This window comes from Pongo pygmaeus, chromosome 8 (assembly GCF_028885625.2).
Source record: "Pongo pygmaeus isolate AG05252 chromosome 8, NHGRI_mPonPyg2-v2.0_pri, whole genome shotgun sequence".
Classification (NCBI taxonomy): Eukaryota; Metazoa; Chordata; class Mammalia; order Primates; family Hominidae; genus Pongo; species Pongo pygmaeus.
In genome coordinates this window covers 96,416,762-96,437,386 of record NC_072381.2, presented here as the reverse complement: position 1 = coordinate 96,437,386, position 20,625 = coordinate 96,416,762, and the positions used below count along the sequence as shown (strand labels likewise).

At 38.5% G+C, this 20,625-nt stretch overlaps 1 protein-coding gene across 6 annotated transcripts in view; it reads right to left on the bottom strand.

Moving 5' to 3' along the window:
• Positions 1 to 7,630: 7,630 nt before the first annotated feature.
• The window catches only part of PCGF5 (polycomb group ring finger 5), a 122,453-nt gene continuing 109,458 nt past the window's right edge, over positions 7,631 to 20,625 (bottom strand). For 4 of the 6 annotated variants that reach the window (XM_054503689.2, XM_054503687.2, XM_054503688.2 and 1 more), the window contains exons 9-10: positions 20,276 to 20,335; positions 7,631 to 13,623 (exon numbers count right to left, since the gene is read on the bottom strand). In XM_054503689.2, the coding sequence (XP_054359664.1) occupies positions 13,576 to 13,623; positions 20,276 to 20,335 (108 nt within the window). In that variant the 3' untranslated portion in view covers positions 7,631 to 13,575. The remainder of the gene's footprint in view (positions 13,624 to 20,275; positions 20,336 to 20,625) is intronic. The other 2 variants (XM_063669979.1, XM_054503691.2) reach the window with 1 other exon arrangement.

Here is a 20,625-nt window from a genome sequence, read left to right as displayed (position 1 = left end):
GCAGAGGGGTGGAGGGTGCTGTTCCCTTCTCCCAAACCAGTGGGAGTGGGGCTTCAGCAGCACCTTAGGAAGGCTTGACATGTGTGACTGCAGTTAAGGGACGCCTTGCCTGGAATCAACGGACCCAGAGGGATCTGAAGACTAGAGGCTGTGCCCTCAGCCAGAGGCATGGGGCCGAAGAAGGGAGAGAGAGCATGGCTGCTGCGTGGATAAACACAGACTGTTCTTTGAGAGTGGGTCAGTGTTGCTTGACTCTTGGGAATGGTGTGAGGACTTGCAGTAGGAATATCAGTCAGGAGCCACTTAAGAGGAATCCTGCCCAAGATAGTGGCCTATGGGAAGAGCACATCCCTGTAGAAAGAGGCTGTGGGCTCTAACCCTGGAATAGGTGAGGGTAATGGGAAACTGCCCACTGAGATGGAGGCATGGCCCCTGGCAAGGTGAGTGGCAGCTGAGAGTCAGGGAGATGACCCTCCAGAAAACCAAGAAAGATTTCTGAGAGCTTTAAATATCAGGCAGGCCCAGATGTCCTGGAGCTGGTTTACAACCTCCTCTGCTTTCCATTCACCTTCCTCCCCAACCATGTACCACAACTAGGAAGGAGAGGAGAGGGAGGGCAGCAGAAAACGTCCAGGGACTGCTGAAGTTTTATCAGTGGAGAGGGTCTGTGAGAGGCACAGATAAAATAAGCAAAAGTTTTAATTACGTCTTTTGGGTTCCGTTAGTTCAGTGTTGCATTTACATTTGTGGCACATTGGCTACTTGGGAGAGATTATGGGATTTACCCATCCTGCAGCAGGTCAGTGGTGGAACCCAAACTGGAATTCATGGCTATGCCACTCCAGTGCCGGTGACAGGGCAGGATGTGCAAAGGGCTCTGGAGGGGAGCAGGTGAGAACCACCAGGAAGGGTGGAGAGTGGGTGGCACTGAAGAAGGCATGGCAGGGCAGGTGCTGGGGCTGGGCCTCGCTGGAGGGGTGAGGGGCTGAGCTGGGGTGCTTGGCAGGGCAGCTGGTTCTGTGGGGAGCCCCTGGATAGGGCTAGTGGAAAAGGCTTTTCAGAATCCTTTCTCTCCTTCCCTCCACTCTCATCTAGAGCTTCACCCATGACCTAAAAACTCAGGTTACATTGAACTGAGGTCCCGTGCACCGGGCTGAAGCGCAGAGGACCCCACTCTTCTCCATCAGCATTTATGTTCATCTTGAGCAGCACCGGCACCGCCCTGGGCTCCTTGCATTGTTTTCTTTTCACCTGGACTACTGCACTAGGCTTTTTATCTGTTTCCATTTCTAGCCTACCCCTACCCCCTGACAGTCTATTTTCCACCAAGCTCCCAGCGTGATCATTTAAAAATATAAATAAGATGATGTCAGTTCCCTGTTTAAAAATCCTCTTACTGTGCTCGGAATAAAATACCAGCTTTTAAATATGGCCTGAAAGTGTCTCCGCGACCCGGCCCTGCCTCTTTCTGCAGAGTCCTCTCCCAGCCCTCCTCCTGCTTCCCGCTCTGGCCACACTGGCCTTCTGCAGGTCGCTGGGCTGCTGGAGCAGTCATCGGAATGATAACTTTTTCTCAGGAATATTCTTCCCCCTGCCCTTTGTCTGGCTAGCTCCAGCTTATCTTTTGGGTCTCAGCTTCAATGCCATTTTCTTAGAAAGGTCCTCTCATTCTTTCTCATCATGCTTATTCTCTTCTGAACAGTCACCACCAGTCTTTTTATTATGTGTTTATTGTATGTGTTTCCCATACAATACTACAAGCTCTGCTTTTGTAAACGTGGAACCTGCTCAGCTCACCACCGAGTCCCAGAGCCTAGCACAATGCCTGGTATGTTGTGGGTACTCAACACAGTGTGACCACATGAATGATGTACATGTTGTCTTTGACACACGTTGGCCCCCAAGTGTCTGTCCTCCACACTGTCCCTCTTCCAGTGGCCAGGAGGGCCTAAGTACAGTCTTCTCTAGATCTCTCAGCTTTCAAACCCAAAGAGCCAGTGCCCCTGAAGACAGGGCTACCCTTGGAAAAAGACAGACCCATGGTGGAGACACAAATACATCCCTGGTGATTGTTTGCTAGTTACTTAGATTCAGATTCACATCAATGAGATTGAGTTAAGAATGCCTGCCTTGTAAGTCTGTTCTGATGAGTAAATGAGTGTGAGAGAAAGGGAGGACATTTCTAAAGTGCTTACTATGCACTAGACCCTGTGCTATTAATAGGTCCTTTATGTATTGGGACATTCAGTGGGAATGACTTTTATGAACCATCACGTGAATGGAAAAGCTCTAGGCAAGCAGGATTTTGGTTACTTGGCAGAATTTTAGGTCTTAAAGCAAATCAAATACAGAACATTGATATAACTAAGGGTAGCCATCTGCAGATGATCAGACAGAAAGAGACTGAAAACAACAGTGCTGTCTTTTAGTGCGTCCTCTGGCATTGCTCTGGATGCTTTATAACACGTTTCATTCCTCCACAAACCTATGGGATACATTATAATGATTTCTGCTTCATAAATGAGGAAACAGAAGCTCAGTGAGATTAGGTAAAATGCTCAGTTATACAACAGAATGACCCTGCATTTGGAGCCAGGTCTGTAGGGCACTGCATAGCTCTGTTTTGGACTGAATTTGTGTCCTCCGCAAATTTGTATGTTAAAGCTCTAACCCCTAGAGCCTTAGAATGTGACTATATTTGGACACAAGGCCTTTAAAAATGTGGTTTAGGTTGAATGAGGTTATAAGGGTGGGGCCTCAGTGCAATATGACTTGTGGCCTTAAAAGAAGAAGAGATATTGGGGTGCCTGTGAACACAGGCAGGGCCATGTGCGGACACAGGGAGAAAGCAGGCATCTGCAAGCCCAGGGGAGAGGCCTTAGGAAGAACTGAACCTGACAACACCTTGACTTTGGACTTCCAGCCTTTAGAACTCTGAGAAAAATAATTTTCTGTGTTTAAGCTACCTAGCCTGTGGTATTTTGTTATGTCAGTCCTAACAAACTGATCTTACCTTCCGAGAAATGCTGTTATCTTGCTGGCCCTTGGGCCTTATTAGAGAGGTCTGGCTGGAGGTTGGCAGCATTTACTGAAGGATCCAAGCTCAACTGCTCCTCCAAGATGCTCTCTGCTGTTTCCATTCCCACTGTATGTGTGTGTGAAGTGAGTGGAAATCTGGTTTACAAAGGAGAGTGACTCCTGGAGTGGGGCAGAAGACCAAAAGGAAAGAACAATTGGATCTGGAAGAGGAGGGAGAAGAGAAAGAAAAAGGATAAAGAGAATGAAATGAAGCTATAAACAGGAGTACATGAAATGACAGAAACGAACTGGAAAAGGGAGAGGCAAGGAAGAAACACATGGGAAAAGGAAGGGAGATTGTTGGAAGTGGCTGAGGATAGAGAAGAGACCAATAGAGGAGGGAAACAGGTAAAACAAAAGTGCAAGGTAAAGAGGGAAGAAGAGGGAAAACAGAAGAAGAGAGGTAGGAGATGATAGTGAGGATGAAAAAATGCAGAAAGGAGGGAGAGAAAAGAAGACAGAAATAACAGGCTCTGCTTTCCCCGAGAACTGGCTGGCATGTGCTGCTGTGTTTCCTCTGCTCAGCCTCTCCCTCCTCCCACTGAAGTCAGTGCCATGCAGTTGTGGGCCAGTTGCCTGGAGTTAAGAACACAGAGCTGGACGTGTGGAAGGGGAGGAAGCCACAGGCTACTGGGCAACAGCCCTTGCCTGGGCCCCTGCTCTTCAGGCCTCTGTGGTCTAGCATGAATGCCTAACTTTGCTCCCAGTAGGTCCCATGTGCTAAGAATTTCAGTAAGCTAATTTCAGTGCAGAGGAAAAGGAAGGGAGAGAAAAAGACAGGGAAAAGGAGAGGCTGGCTGGGGACTGGCTGACACCATGATGTGAGCAATGACCAGTACGAGATCCCCGGGGACCACAGCTCCATGCCAGAGCCCAAGGGATGGGAATTTGTTTCTTCACCCATTCATTCCAGTATTGTCTAGCGTATGAATCTGGGAATATGGTGAGAAAAGGAGGACATTTCCTGCCTTCCTAGTACTTAATAAGCCAGTGGTGAAGAGGGAAGCATGTTTGCAAGGGGAGGAGGTACACAGTATGTCTAAGAGCTCATGATCTAACAGGTGACTGCTGAGATCCTGTTTTCGTTGGCAGATAACGCTTCACGGAATTGGCTTCCTTTCTAGGGCACTACTTCCTGCTTGCCCAGGGGTTCCACTTGGGCCACTGGTTTCATGCCTGTCTACTGACTAATGATCACTAAGCCAACTTTAGCTTGTCACGTCATTTGAGGCTTACCAAAGCAGGTGGGACAAATGATCTGATGCCACAGATCCTTCCTCTAGAAACTTTTATTGTAAGAGGAGACGTTGTCCACCCAAAGGAACAAATCTTGATACTGGGATTTTTTATTTATTATTATTATTATACTTTAGGTTTTATGGTACATGTGCGCAATGTGCAAGTAAGTTACATATGTATAAATGTGCCATGCTGGTGCGCTGCACCCACTAACTCGTCAGTACGAGATACTGGGATCTTACACAAGAGGATCAGGGTGTCTATTTTTAAAGTGAAGAGATGGCCACCTGGAATCTTGCCATCTTTCACATACTTACTATACCAAAGTTCTGAAGTCGGAGATGGAGCCAGTCGGGGGACAGAAGACGGTCTGGGAAAGTGCTGAAGTCTATATCAGAAATGCTTGTCTTTCTGAAATTCAGTTTCTTTCCCCACTGTACACTGGTGCCAGTAACTATGCAAGTGTGTGTGTCTGTGAGGGTGGGGATATACCACAATAACTAAGTCAGCATTTCTTCCAAAGCTCACAATCTAATGGCAGGGCAAACAAACATCAATGACTGTGGTTGTGGTAAGAGAGCTAAGTGTTATAGAAGGGGGAAGAAGTCTGGATAAGCTTGACATGATGGACTATAAATTGGTCTATGTAGCATGAACAGGGCTTTGTAAAGAGAAACAGGCATTGGTAGGAAGAACAAGCTTTTGGAAGGTGGAGCAGGCTTGGTAGGAGGAGCACAATTTCTAATGAGAAGGGGTGTTATGGTGCTGAGATTTGTAAGAGGAGTTGCACTTTGTAATGAGGCATGCGGGCTTTGTAGGAGGCACAGGGATTTAGGAGGAGCAGGGCTTTTCTAGAAGGAATAGGGCTTTGTAAGGAGGAGTGGGCTTTGTAGGAAGAGCAGGGCTTTTAAATAAGAAACAGGGTTTGTATGATGGGTGGGGCTTTGCAAGGAGAGGCTGGGCTTTGTAGGAGGAGCAGGGCTGTGTAAGTAGGAGCAGGTCTTTGTGAAGAGGAGCACATATTTGTAAGGAGATACAGTGCTTGTAGCAGCATCAGGACTTTGTAAGGAGGAGCAGGGATCTGTAGGAAGGGCAAGGCTCTATAGGGAGAAGCAGGGCTCTGTAAAGGAGCAGGATTTGTAGGGGGATTGGGGCTTTGAAGGAAGAGCAGGACTTTGTAAAGAGGAGTTGGACTTTGAAGAAGCGGGGATTTCTAGGAGCAACAGGACATTGGAAAAAGGAGAGGCTCTCTTTAAAAAGGAGGACTTTTTAAGTAAGAGCAGGGTTTGCAGGAGGAGCGGGGCTTTGTAAGGATAAAGTGTAATTTGTAGGAGTGGTGCTTTGTGAGGAGAAGCAGTGCTTTGTAGGAGAAACAGGACATTGTTAGGAGGAGCAGGGCTTTCTAAAGATAAGCTGGGACTATTGAAGAAGTAGGACTTTGTAAGGATGAGCAAGGCTCTGTCTGAGGAAAAGTGATTTGTAGTAGGAGGAATGCTTTGTATGAAGAACATTGCTTTGCAGGAGAAGCAGGGCTTTGTAGGTAGACTGGGGCTTTGTAGGGGAAGCAAAGCTTTTTAAGGAAGATCAGGGCTTTGTAGGAGGAGCATAACTTCACAGGAAGAGTAGGGTTTGCTCAAGGAGCAGGACTTTGTATGACAGCAAAGTCGTGGAGGAGGAAAAGGCCTTTCTAAGGAGAAAGAGGCCTTTGTGAGGAAGAAGAGGTATCTGTAGAAACAAGGTTTTGTAAGATGGAGCAGGGCTTTGTAGGAGCAGCAGGATCTGCAGAGAGGAGCAGGGCACTGTAAGAAGGAACAGGACTTTGTAGGAGGAGCAAGACTTCCAAGGTTTCCTGGGGAGGACTAGAGATTCTTTGGAGGAGCTGGGATTCCTAAGAAGAGCAGGGTTTGTAGGAGGAGCAGGATAAGGATAAGGAGAGCTTTTGAGGAGGAGCAAGGCACTGTATGCAGAAACAGGACTTGTAGGAGGAGCAGGGCTTCCTACGAGGACCAAAGTTCTTTGCAGGAACAGGTCTTTTTAGGGAGGAGAGGCTTTTGTAGTTGAGGTGCTTCCTGAGGAGCAGCTGGGCTTTGAAGAGGGAGCAGGCTCTGTAGGGATGAGTGGGGCTTTGTAAGGAGGAGCAGGGCTTCCTAGAAGGAGAGCTGTGTAAGGAAGGCTGGGCTTTGTAAGGAGGAACAGGGTTTTGCTGGTTTCTACTGGTAGTCATCGCTGCACATTTGTCCTTTCCAGGCATTATTCTCTATTTGATTGCTAGTGGCAAATCCTGGCACTGCAAAGTCCACGGCAAGGGTTGGGGTGCCAAGTGGGGGTGTACATGGCTTCCAGCAAAATACTACCTGCACGTTCCCCAGCAACATGAGGGGCAGAGTGACTCCCAAGCTTCTCACACCTGGCCTGAGTGCAAGACCCTTCTTTCTCTTTCCAAACTAGTGAAAAGGTAAGTGCTGAGCCTGTGTGGACAACACACTTCTAAGACCTAAGGCAACTGTGACCTCTTTCTGCTAATGTAGGGTGTGGCAGACATTAGCAGGTCACAAAACTTTCCTCTTCCTCCTTGGGATGTGACTTCACTAGGTCCTCCAGCCTTGCTTGCTGTTAGGTGAGGCCATGTTCTGGCCAGTGACGTGATGAAAGCAATGTGTGCTACATGTTTCAGCACTTCCCATGCACAGTCCTCCACATTCTTTCCCATTGTGCAGCAGCCTTGAAGAGAGTGGAGCTCAAATACAGAAGGAAGCCAAATTCTGCTCAGAGGAAAGCTGCTTTCCCTATCTCACCAAAGGACTGGGGTTTCTAGCTACCTCCAACGTTTCACTAACGTTAAGACAAAGCTTCAGGCATCAAAATCACAATGGGGCCAAGCTAGAAACCATCACAGTGTTCCTGACATAAATGTCTTGCTTTGGCCTAATGAATTCCTGAGGCAAGTGTACATGGAAAGTATTAATAGAACAAAGCTTAGCTATCTAACTGGCTGAAGGAAACAGTCTTTCTTTCAATTCACTTGGGCCTGCCTTTGATTCCTAATTACTTTCAAAAGGTTTTTTTGGATTTGATTAATCTAACAAAACAAAAAATTCTTCAAGGGTGTGTGTGTGTATACACCTTAAGTAGTATTTGAGGGACAGCATGCCATTTTAAAATAAATAGCTGAAGAATCCTTAGAAAATATTTATGATCTCAAATACTCAACAAATTTCAATAAAATTTGCTACAGGACTAGTACTTAAAGGAGCTATTTTTAATGAAGGCTGCAATCTACAGCGACTAATATTAAAGATGACAAACAATAATAAATTATGCAATTTAATTTTTAATAACAAAGATACTGTATTTTAACATGGTGAAATATACTTGGCTAAGTCCAGATTAAAAAAAAAAAGTATCTAGCCCAACAGTACAATCATACAGCTTTGTACAGAACATTCCATAGATCAACAGAAAATACATTTGAGCACAAAAATAAAAAATATTTAAAGAGAATCTCTAAGCAGCATTTTATTTCTGCAAAAGACATATCTTGTACTGATTAAATATCTACAAGTGCTTTTCCTTTACAAAAATACATATATTCTTAATAGACTAAGTCATTAACAATGACCTGGTAATTCTTTCACTTCAATTTGAATGATTTATAAGCTAAATCTTACAACCACAAAAAGGTTTTTATTTGTATTAAGATGTTACCACTTTTGACAAAAAGCTTAAAATATTTTAATTTCAAAGGAAAACTAGCAACATAACTTTACAATATATTCTATGATATTTTGATTGTGAGGGCTACTCTATTTAAAACTGATGATCTCTGTTGTGTTGCTCAGATGCAGGAAAGCAGCAGAACCCTGGTACTCCCCCAACAAGCTCCTGTTGTGGACCACAGCTTCATAAGGACACTTAGGCCCCCACCCCCATTCTAAAAAATACAACAAAAGAAAACCGACCCCAAACAATGCTAGGCTGATCCCATTACATTTTTAATGTGTAGAACTCCTGCTCCAGTGGACTGATGTGCAGAGGATGGATAAATAAATTTGTTGACTATCTCTCCATCACCCAGAAATATTTAATCTTCATTTGCACTAGATTAGTTTCTTATTCCATGAAGCTCCATAAGATGGAAGAAAACTAGATTCAGTATTTAACATATCTGTTTCACTTGATTCTAGATTTAAAATTATTACAATTAAAAATCTCTGAAAAATCAGTCTCAGTTTGGAATTATAGAATAAGGGGCATAGCGAGTATACAGACAACATTTGAATGAGCATTTAAAATAATTATTTTTAATTTTATAACTTTCTGAAAGGAAGTGCTCAAGCATTTTAATTTTATTTGAAAATATAAAGAAAGCAAGTAAACATTATTTATGAAAACTGTATTACACTAGGAAGAGAATTACTTAAATTATTGGAAAAACATCACTGCAGTTAAAAACTATTGAACACTGTATTGTACATTTAAGTACATTTGAATGAACTTTCAGTCTGATGTTTTCCGTCAAAATGCTACGCAACTAGGTTTGTCAGGTAAATCCAGAAACAGTTATTGTGTGCCTTGAAAGGGTTTGAGTCTCTGGTGTATTTAATATTTTTCACTTTTTCATAAACCAGATCTAGCAGACATGTTCCTTATTTTTACCCAAACTGTAGGAATATATATTACAAAACATTGATAATTGCATTTCAAGTTTTGTGTTTCTAATCCAGAAAATTAAAGTTATGGCAAACTCATTCATTTTTGAAGTTCCTACTACCAACCAATATCTTATTAGTATAAAGCTTAGCTTTCTGGAAAATTCCTTATGATAAACCAGAGTATGTAATAGAGTGTGCATCCATTTTCACCCTATCCAAGGAGATTTACCTAGTGACCTATCAGAAAGACTCCATAAGATGAGTTTTACCTTTAAGGTAGCCCATAGCATGAATTCCCAAGGAGAAATGGTACAAGGGGGATATGGAACTTCCTCTTGATGTACATGCTTGTTCTGTGACCCATTTTGTCAATGTTGGCTGTATGGCTAAATTCTAATAACAATAAACTAAGTGCTGAGAAACAAGACCAAGAGTTGCATTTTTTTTTGGAGATGGAGACTCGCTCTGTCACCCAGGCTGGAGTGCAGTAGTATAATTGCGGCTCACTGCAACCTCTGCCTCCTGGGTTCAAGAGATTCTCCTGCCTCAGCCTCCCATGTAGCTGGGATTACAGGCGCGTGCCACCACACCTGGCTAACTTTTGTATTTTTAGTAGAGACGGGGTTTCACCATGTTGACCAGCTGGTCTCAAACTCCTGACCTCAAGTGATCCACCTGCCTTGGCCTCCCAAAGTGCTGGGATTACAGGCATGAGCCACTGTGCCCGGCCTAGAGTTGCTTTTTAAGGGGAAAAAAACCACAGGCCCTTATGAAATATTTTGAATATAGAGAAAGCACTTACTTATATAAATCCCATAGAATGAACTCTTTTCTACACAAGTAAGTGTGTTGGCACTTTTACCAAAGTCTGCCTTTAATAAAATTTCTCATATTATGAAGAATACAGGAGCTAAATCTAAGCTTAATTTTAGTTTACACTGCCTCCATGAAATAAAAAGCCTCTCAAATTGAAAATCTGAACTTTCTTTTCAAAGTATGTATTTCTCTCACTTTTCATGCAGAGGAAGGCTATTTGTTGTGTTTACCTCTTTCTCATCTTTGAGGATTTCCTAAGATCTGTTAGATGATGCTGAAAAACAATGAACACATATTTGAAAGGAAGTGTGTTCTGATTATTGCAAGAAAAGCCTGCATTTGACTGATCTCACCAAGAAAATTCAGTTTAAAGCCTTTCTTTGGTGATATTTTAGCAATTAATCAAGGTTATTGCCTAACTATATAAAATTAAATTGCAATCTAAAAATTTCCAACCTCCAAACTGTTAAAACCGTCTCTCCAACATGGTTATTAATTTACTGTAAAATGTCTTTGGTGATATCTATATTCTTATGAAAATCTTCCAAAAAATTAACTTACAAGAGCCTATTTAGATATGAAACCATTCATAAGAGACAGGTACAGATAACTCAAACTTTATGCAGTAAATTTAAAACAGAAATGCACTTTAGTAATGAGGCACTTTCTCTTAAATATTTCAGTAAAGCTAAACAGTTCATAATATTATATAACACACTTTTTTTCCTTAAAGAATCAGTTTAAATTTAGATTACATTTGAGTGTGTAATGTAGTTGAGCAAAGTCATTACGTTTATAAAATGTGGCACATTACTATGGGATAGATGTTTAATGTATAAAGAAATAATATACTCCTCTAAGAGTAGTTAAAAGGCATTACCCAAGTTACCTGTACTCCAGACTGAGTATCACCTCATCAATGAGCATTTTAGTTTATTTTTTCATACTTTGTAAAGGTGTTTTGCTAATCTAGAGAAAAGGCCATACATATTTTGATTTCTGTATTAACTGATGTGATTACTTCAATTAAAGTAATGTTTATAAACCACAGTCATTCTTTATATCTAAGTTCCCTTGACCCTTTTATACTTATAATTTCTAAGGCAGATAAAAGAGATAACAAAATCTTTTACGGAAGTAAAGGTCTTTCAGTTTATTGCTTAAGAAACAACAGATTAAAGAAAACTTTTAGCTTTAGTCTCTGATGTTACAGATTCAGATGATTCCTATAGGTTATTTATATAAAGAATTCATTTTATAAGCACCCTAAATTTATAAAGCTAACCACAAAAGTTGCCTGTACATTTTTTCTATACCTAGTTTCTTGCAAATTCTACAATCTGACTTAAGGGATAATTAATGGGGAATACAGTGTATTACTAGACATGAAAGTAGTCCTATCCTTAGAAAGCTGTAGTTGAATATACCAAAATAAGTCAGTTGAAGAAATCTGTGATTCTAGTAGTAATACCATATCACTTAGGACCATCAAAAAAATGTGTACCTTTCTCCAAACGACAATTGATGCCTTTCTTTATGTAAGCTTTTCACGTGTTTTGGCACATATTCCATTGCATTTCAATAAAAATGTTAATGCATTATCAGTAAATAAAAGAATTCTATATAAAACTATTCTCAGTTTCATAATTGCTTCCTATATATTTCCTTGGAAAATAGTGAAATTACATATGACAAGGCAACCAGCCAAATTTAAAGAGATTTTGTAGATAAAATTCATTTATGGCCATTAAGTTTTGGCTGGGGGGCCAAAACATCAAAGTCTCACTTGTGATTTTTAAAATGCACTCTTAATTCATTTTGAGTTAATTAAAATTCTATTTGCAAAACACTATTTCAATCACTGACCTAGGTGTGACAAATTTATAATAATTTGTAAAAGTTCTTAGGGATGTCTGGGAACTGAGTTTCACAGAATAGAAAAATAATTTCTGTAGCTAGATAGTAAATTCAGTTTTTTCAGCCATTTATAGTTAATGAAAATCTGCCTTTTAAATTCTGCTTGTGAGCCATTCCAAGAACAAAAACAATCTAACAAAACAAAGTTAAAGTATTGCCATAACTTTTTTCACCAAAGTTAGAACAACAACAGAAAAATTTAATAGACTTTTTGACTCAAAAAAAGATAGAAGGAAAAGATAATTATGAAGTTTCAGCCTTTTACATAGTGAAATATATTAAGATTTAGCTGTATTTTGTATGTTTGCTAGAGTTGTACAATATCTTATTTCTAAGAATCATTTTGAAATTCAGAAGGCATTGATTTCTGATACATTTTACTGGAAAATGTGACACATTTACCACATATGCAGTATAAAAACTAAATGTGTGTAACACACAGATTGTGCTCATGTCATATTTCTCAAATATTTTTCCTAACTTTCAAGATTTTTCCTAAGTTTCAAAGGTTAGCTTGTTTGTTTCAAAGCAATTTCCAAGTAAGGTTTTTGAAAACTATAAATATTAAAAGATTTAAAATGACAGTTTTCATATAATTTAAGGTAACAAGACTTTCTTTGACTTGCAGACTAATCCTAAAACGAATGGAAGACTTAACAAAACTGCAAAATACAAGACATTTTGTATTTCTGATCTTAATGAACTCATGTATAAAATAATAATCTTCCCATTTCCCCAATTACTACAGGATTTAAAATAAAATACCCTTAACCTATTAATTTTGGTTAGCATAGTTCTATACTGCATTTATTCTATTTTATGCACATAGTTTGGAAATGTGAAAGGTAACTAACAGTTTTAATCTACAACTGTTTTGAGACTTTTGAAATCCATAAAATAGCTGTTATGTGCTCTAAAAATCCTAATATTTAAATTCATCATAACCCTCTGCATGCCACAATAACATATACCTAAGGCCAACTTAAAAAGAGAAATAATGCACTCATTAAATGACAGCAACAATGTAATGATACATGAAATGGGCTATACAATGACGTTTCATGAAGCAGCACCTGCTTGTCATAAGGCATTATGAAAGAAGATTAACCTTACTTACACATTAATTTTATCAGAAGTAAATGTGATCAGCTGCCGACATTTTGAATGGTTGGGAATCTAACTTCAGTTCAAGAGGTCACATACATTTTCAATCTGGAGGGCTAACATGCCTTCCTTGTGCAATTGGTAGACTACACGGACAGATGCTTAGAATGTCTACAATTATGTTGTGCTCTAATGTTACAGAATAATTGGAATTCTTGGCAAAAGGACTTGCACACTCAAGAATGAACTTTTTTCACACAAAAAGCTTACCAAGAACAAGACAGTGGCTCAAAAACCACTTTTCTAAATATATTTCCATACAAAATAATTTCAAGATATAATTATTAGTTTCTTGTACAGTACGCTATTTAAACAAGAATAAAAGAGTAAGTATGTGAAAACTGCAACACCACAAAAATTGAGCCATTTTACTAGTGTAATTAAACATTAGAACAATCTTGGAACAGGCAAGCAAAATATTCAGAAGGCTGAATCATGGCGGCACAGCTAACTGATTTTTACCATGACTTGCACACTTTGAGACAACACAAATACCTTATGCAGATGGTTCAGTAGCAGAATGGCACTTGGTTTGCTCCTAATAGAAACAACATGAATGCAACTGACAATTTAGAGATAGACAATGGCCTTATTTGCATGCTGAAAATCTGGTTGTGTTCCTCTAGTCCACACACCGTTAACTGTGCAATCTGTTGACGAGTAAACAAATAGTGCAGGATTCATCTCAGTGAGGTCTGGGCCCCTTGGTCTAACCGAAATCAATTCTTGGTCGATACTGCAATACCATAGGGTATGACTACAAAATAAAGACAGATAATGAATACGACTGTATTTGGATAAAAACAATACAGTTTATATATGAAAGACTTTAAGAATTTGGAGTTATAATTTACAATATTTCCTGGTACTAGTGATTACAACAGTTAAAATTTGAGTTACCATTAAAACTCTATTTCTTTTGATTGCCATTATTTTTCTAGAATCAGTCAAGTTTTCAATAATATGCAGCAGAGGTCAAGTTCAAAGGCCTACAGACATCATACAGGTTGTATATATGACTAGTGCTAGCACAACACTTAGGAGAGGCAAGAACTGGGAAGGACTGAAAGTTACATACCCTGCTTATAGGCATTCAATTAGTAACCCTATGAGGCGAACAAGACAAATCAGCAGCCTGGATTCCACTAAAGCTTAGGCTGGGAGAGCCCACTAAATCACAAATCAACGAAGAGACCCCCTCTGCTAGGAATCTGTAAAACTGGAGTAGTGTTCACAAATCATATTTCTTACAAGTTTGAAACATTTTTTAAATTTAAAATTTATTTTAATGATCCTTTAAAAATATTGAAAAAGTAGCTGATTGTTACATGAAACATTTAGGTCACTATCTCCTTTCAACAGTTGATACTAATAAACATTTGGATTTGACTATTACATAAAATAACTGAATGGTTCATATTGTTTTTCATGTTACTATGTAGAAAAGGTATCATATTATCTGGCTATCATACAGAACTAGAGAGGAAACAGCTTCTTTGGGATAAAGGCATATGGCATATGCCACGCTCTGTGTTTGTTTTTACCCTGTACCATATCTTATAGAACCAAAACATCAGTGGTTTTCCTTTTCTTAAAGCTGCAGATAGCCCCTCTTAAAATGAAATTTGAGGAGCTACTTTTATGGAATCAAGAAGGGGCTGAGATGGTCACTGACTAATGTTTCTCCATCTTGGTATACATGAATATAAAAATACGGTATAGAGAACTTTGTATTCTTTCATATAGATAAAATGGCTAGCCTGAGATTTAACAATCCTGAAAATGACCATTTCAGTGCTTACTATAGCTATGCTACACACTGGGAAGACTCAATGTTGGAATCTGTAACCATTCAGCTCAGGATGGAACTAGAGGGCAGGAATACAAATGCCCTAGGTCTTGCTCTCCCAGGCGAAGTACAGCAGATGCTACTATAGCTGTCTAAGGGCTGGAGTAAAAGTTTCAGACAGTCTCTCAGGGTTTCCAGGGTCTAAAACTTCTAAAACTGTTCTGGTTTTACTTGTTTTTATTTTAAACTTTATTTAGTTCCTGAATCAGAATACCTGGGAGGGAGCAAGACAAAGATTATCTCCATTTTACTAAACTCTGGATGTTTCTGAAGCCCAGCGAGATTCTGAGACGACCAATATCCTTTCTATTCTACCTCACCCAACCCACAGCTTGCCCTTCACTACAATAACTGCTCTAGTTTTGCGTTTGATTCCTGATTCTATTGAATCTGCACACTTTCTGCAAATACATAAGCCACTCATTTTAGAATGCATTCATCATATATGGAAGGATCCATTAATTCTACTAGGGATAAAGGTACAGAGGGAAGTAAAATGGCTTGACTGGCAATGCTTGGGATTTTCTCAGTTTTGGGCTGAAAATGATTTTGTTTTCTCCTCCAAGTAGCCATTTGTTGTGTGTTCTATAAGAACATATGAAGTTTAATAACTTTATTGAAATGTGTCACAACACTGAAAATTGTAAAGATATATTTTAAGTTCTATTTGTGTTTTGGTTTGTTTTCTGAAATAAAATGGCACCACACTAACAATAATGAAATATGGCATATAATTACCTCTTAGTGTTAAGTGACTGCACTAAATAGACCTACATTTCAGTTTCTAGTCCTCAAGGCTCATTATGTAATAAAAATAAAGAACAGATACTTTCAGAGAATACATTTCAAATAATTTTAGAAAATGATAAAACTGTCTTTGATGTACTTTTTTCCTTAAAGAATGAATTATTTTTGTCAAAACTTGTTTTTAGTGTAGATTTGGAAAATACAGAATGGTATCAAGAAAAAAGGAAAAATATTTAAATCCTACCATCCAAAGATAACTACCATAATAATTTTAGTGTATATTCCTCTACTCATTTTATCTACATTCGTTTTTTTTTTTTCAAAACTGGAATCATGCTAAACATATTATTTAGTATCATTTAAATTTTTTATCCATTTAGCAATTCCACAAACCTACTTCCACACCATTTGGTACGGTCCTACATAATTTTTAACAGCTGTATATTATGCTGTTATACAAATGAACTGTGAGTTATCAGTAAGTCTCCTTTTGCTATACATTTGAGTTTAGTCCTTTTTTCCTTTGCTATTATAACTTAATCTTAACCCACTGATCTATTTCTTTTGCCCCAGGATAGATTCCTAAAAGTGGAACTGCTAGTTCAAACAGCATACATATTTTAAAGAGCTTTTTGATAAATATTTTTACACTGGTCTTCAAGAAGGTAGTTCTGGCTGGGCGCAGTGGCTCACGCCTGTAATCCCAGCACTTTGGGAGGCCGAGGCGGGCAGATCACGAGGTCAAGAGATCAAGAACATCCTGGCTAACATGGTGAAACCCCACCTCTACTAAAAATACAAAAAAAAAAAAAAAAAATTAGCCGGGCATGGTGGCGCAGCATGCCTGTAATCCCAGCTACTAAGGAGGCTGAGGCAGGCAGGAGAATCACTTGAACCTGGGAGATGGAGGCTGCAGTGAGCCAAGATAGCGCCACTGCATTCCGGCCTGACAACAGAGTGAGACTCCATCTCAAAAAAAAAAAAAAAATGTTTTATTTTTCTACATTTTTAAAAGAAATTTGAATGCCCATTCCTCTATAGCCTCATCAATAATGAGTACTATCTTTTCCCACCTCTTAATTTGGCAATTTAATAAGCATAAGATAGTATTTTTTTTCATTTCTTGACTTCTAAGAAAGTTAATCATTTTTACATGTTTATTAGCCCATTGTGTTTCCTTCTTGTGTATCTTGCCTGATCATGTCCTTTGCTCATTTTTATGAAAAGCTGAGCTTTTTCTTACATATTTGTATGAATTCTTTATGTATTAATAACATTAAACCTTTTTCTATCATACATTGCAAATATATTTTATGATATTTCTGCCATGTGCTTTTAATATTAATAGTCAATTCAATTTTTTTAGGTACAATGTGAAAGGCCATCCCCACTCTGAGATCAGTTCTTCAACTATATTTTCTTCTTGATCTTTTATAGTATCATTTAAAATATTTACCATTTTGAGCCATCATAAACCTATACTGATATAAAATGTGAGGTAGAATTGAATTCTCCACCCAGTCTCAGTATAATTAATTGAAAAAAAGCCCTACTAGATCTGCACCCTACATTACATTCCTGAGTGCACTATTACCAATCGGCCCCTTCTGCACTGTCGTGCTCCAGCCCCACTGGCCTCCTTGCAATTCTCAAATAACCAGACATAATCAATTCTCAGGGCCTTTGCAGTGTGTTGCCTCAGCCTTCAGTGCTCTACCTCAGATATTCACATGGCAACGTCTCTCAATTTCTTTTGATCAACAATCCACCACCTCAAAGAGGGTTTCTCTTGGCTATCTTATAAAAACTATTCTATTTATCTATTTTACTTTTTCTTCCAACACTACAAATTTTAACCTGTTTATTTTTTGTCTGTTACCATCATTAGTGTAAGTTCCATGAAAGAAAAGATTTGTGCTCATTTTTACTTCTGTAACCTCAAAGGCCTAGAAGACTGCCCAATGCCTAATACTCAAAAGATATTTGTTAAATTAATCATTTTACTGCATTAATTTGAAATACCCTCTTTACAGACTCATACATACTAGGGTCTGTTCCTGAGCTATTATTTTTATTCATATGTCTATGTTTAAGGCAAGACCTTATTTTAATTACTTCAGCTTTAAAATATGTTTTAGTATGTGGTAGTACACATTCCCTCTCATTACTCTTTGTAAAAACATGACTGATCAGAAGCACCTGTTGATATTTCCTTATGAGCTTTAGAATGACTGACTTTGTCAAGTTAAACAAAGATCTGGTAAAAGTGTGTTTGGAATTACATTTAACTTTATAATTTAATTGTGGGGTGAACTGGCATCTCTATAAAATGTAATGTACTATTACATATATATATACATACACAGATTGATTAATAAGGAGATGAGAAGAGAAAGAGAGGGGAAGAGGAGGCAAAAAATGTGGCAAAATGTTAATTGATGAATCGAGGTAATCATAAAGAATATTCCTTTGTATAATTATTTCAATTTTCTGTTGTTTTGAAAAATTTTTCAATAGGAAAACATCAGGACTTCACACTGAATTTTATCAAACACCTTTTCAGTATCTACTGATGATTTTTAACCTAGAGTATATATGTATAAAATATATGTATATTATATATATATTTAATCCCCTTCTCCCAATATTAAGTCATTCCTTCATTTCTGACAAAAAAATGATATTGCCTTGGTTTACTATTATATTACGATATTAGTGTATTATTTATCATCTACTTATATTCAAAATAAGATTTGGTACCAGTTTTCTAATTGTGGGTTCTCTGTCAGTTTTTGCTATTAAGAATGGCAAAGTGGAAGGATTCCACCTTTTCTAATGATTAACAATAGATACAGCATAGGAATGATATATTCCTTGAAAATTAGAGAGAATTCGGAACATAAAACCATTTAGGTATCCTTTCAGGAAGTTAAGGGTGCATCCTATTAGCTACAAGTTCAATTTCCTTACAGGACTATTAATGAAGACTATTAATGAGCCATTAATGAGGTGTTGAAGGAAGAAAAGGAAATTTGTATGGATTTAGAAATTTGGTCTCACTCCAGTTTTTCTCTAATACTTTGGATCATGGTTTAAGGACATCTTCATTTCTAAGGAAATACATAGGCATCAATACCAAGAGTAAAAGCAGAAAGCCACATATTGCACAGGTTATATAGCTACAGGCAGTGTTATTGTTACAATTCAGCATTCCCAAATCAGCCATGAGGCTAAAGCAGCTGAAACATCTATACACCTCGGATATACACAAATCTCACCAGCTCAGTTAAATTATTTACCCCAGACCCTTATCTGCATAAAGAGAAGAATGATCTTTCTCCCTCAGGCTTGGCCTTCAGAGATGTTAAATTTACTTACTAGATTGCTGAAAAGCTAGGACTTACAGAGTATGTATCAAAAAGCACACATTTTAATGAAGGCATGAGAATTCCCATATCATAGCACTGACAAAAGGCTGAAGAAAATTCTAGATAACTGCTAATTAAACATTTTCAATTAGCAATTTCAAGTGATTCTTTTAATGCTTAACATACATTCATCTGTCCCAACTCCAAAACTGTAACACTGGAGGTAAGTATGCCAGTTAAGTTTGTTATATAATTACAATTATCCTTTCTCCCTGGCTCCAAGGAAATAAAGATGAAGACTACTTTAATTATTGAAATAAAAGAACGATGGATTTTATTATTTTATTATTTGTTTGTCTGAGACAGGGTCTTGCTCTGTCACCCAGGCTGCAGTGCAGTGGCACAATCACAGTTCACTGCAACCTCCATTTCCTGGGCTCAAGCGACCCTCCCGCCTCAACCTCCTTAGTAGCTGGGACTACAGGGGTGTGCCACCACACCCAGCTAATTTTTGTATTTTTTGTAGAGATAGGGTTTCACCATGTTGTCAAGGCCGGTCTCAAACTCCTGGACTCTAGAGATCTGCCCGCCTCAGCCTCCCAAAATGCTGAGATTACAGAGGTGGGCCACTGTGTCTGGCCTAAAATTTATTAAAAAAAAATTTTTTTTTTTGTCTTGCTATATTGCCCAGACTGGTCTCAAACTCCTGGCCTCAAGCAATCCTACATCCTCAGCCTCCCAAAGCACTGGGATTACAGGCATGAGCCACCATGCCTGGCCCAACAATGGATATTTTGAAGAAATGGTATGATTAATTCACAGGGTTAAGGCTGATCATCAATCACGTCTGTACCCAACAATAATCTTTACTATACCCTTGTCTGTTTCCCCAATTTTTAAAATGTATCTTTATCAGATAAACTTTCCTCAGACACATGTTCAACTTCTCTTAGTGCATTACTAAATTAGCTCACTATCATTTTTAAAGAGGTAACCCAAGTAAAGTACTAGGGAAGGGCTAATAAGCAAGCTCATAATTAGAATCAGCTGTTGCTGTTATTTAGCTTCACCTAATTTGGCATTTTATATTTCACTTGTGGTTGAATGATTCACTGAAAAATAACATTCATACAAAGAAAGTAACATCTCAAAATCCGATATGGAGTAGAGATTTCTCAAGGACTGAAAGTAGTAATTATTAAAAATTCCTGATTCATAAGTAATAGCCTTAACATTTCTAATTTTTTAGTTCAGTAAAATTAAATAGATAATTCAGGATAACTAAAATAATGGGAAATCTTGGGTATATAAGTTGAAAAGATAAGTTTTTGTAGCTCCAGTAACAGTTTTACAAAGTTAAATGTCTTAGGAATTGAGTTTGGGATGAACGTGCTCACCGCCATGGTGTCATGATGGTCATATGTACAGTCGTGAGTGCCTCTTACCTGATACAAAGGGCCATCCTGAGAGCAGACTTGCGAAGCTGAGCAGTTCAGACACCGAAACTGCGGAGGAGATGAACTCATCAGATAAGAGGCATCCACAACTGGACACATATTTAAAACTGATTATTTAAAATAGTTTAACGTCAAACACAAGAGTCAACATGATTAATGGTAAATAAACACTTTCCAAAAAAATGGTGGTTGTTTTTGAAAAAAAGATTTTAATAACTTAGTAACTGGTAAAATTTAGCTTGAAGTAATTTTAGCATCTAGATATGAGTTTTGTTTAATATTCTGCAAATGCAAAAATGGTGGCCTCTCCTTTCCATATCCTTTACAAATACTATTTC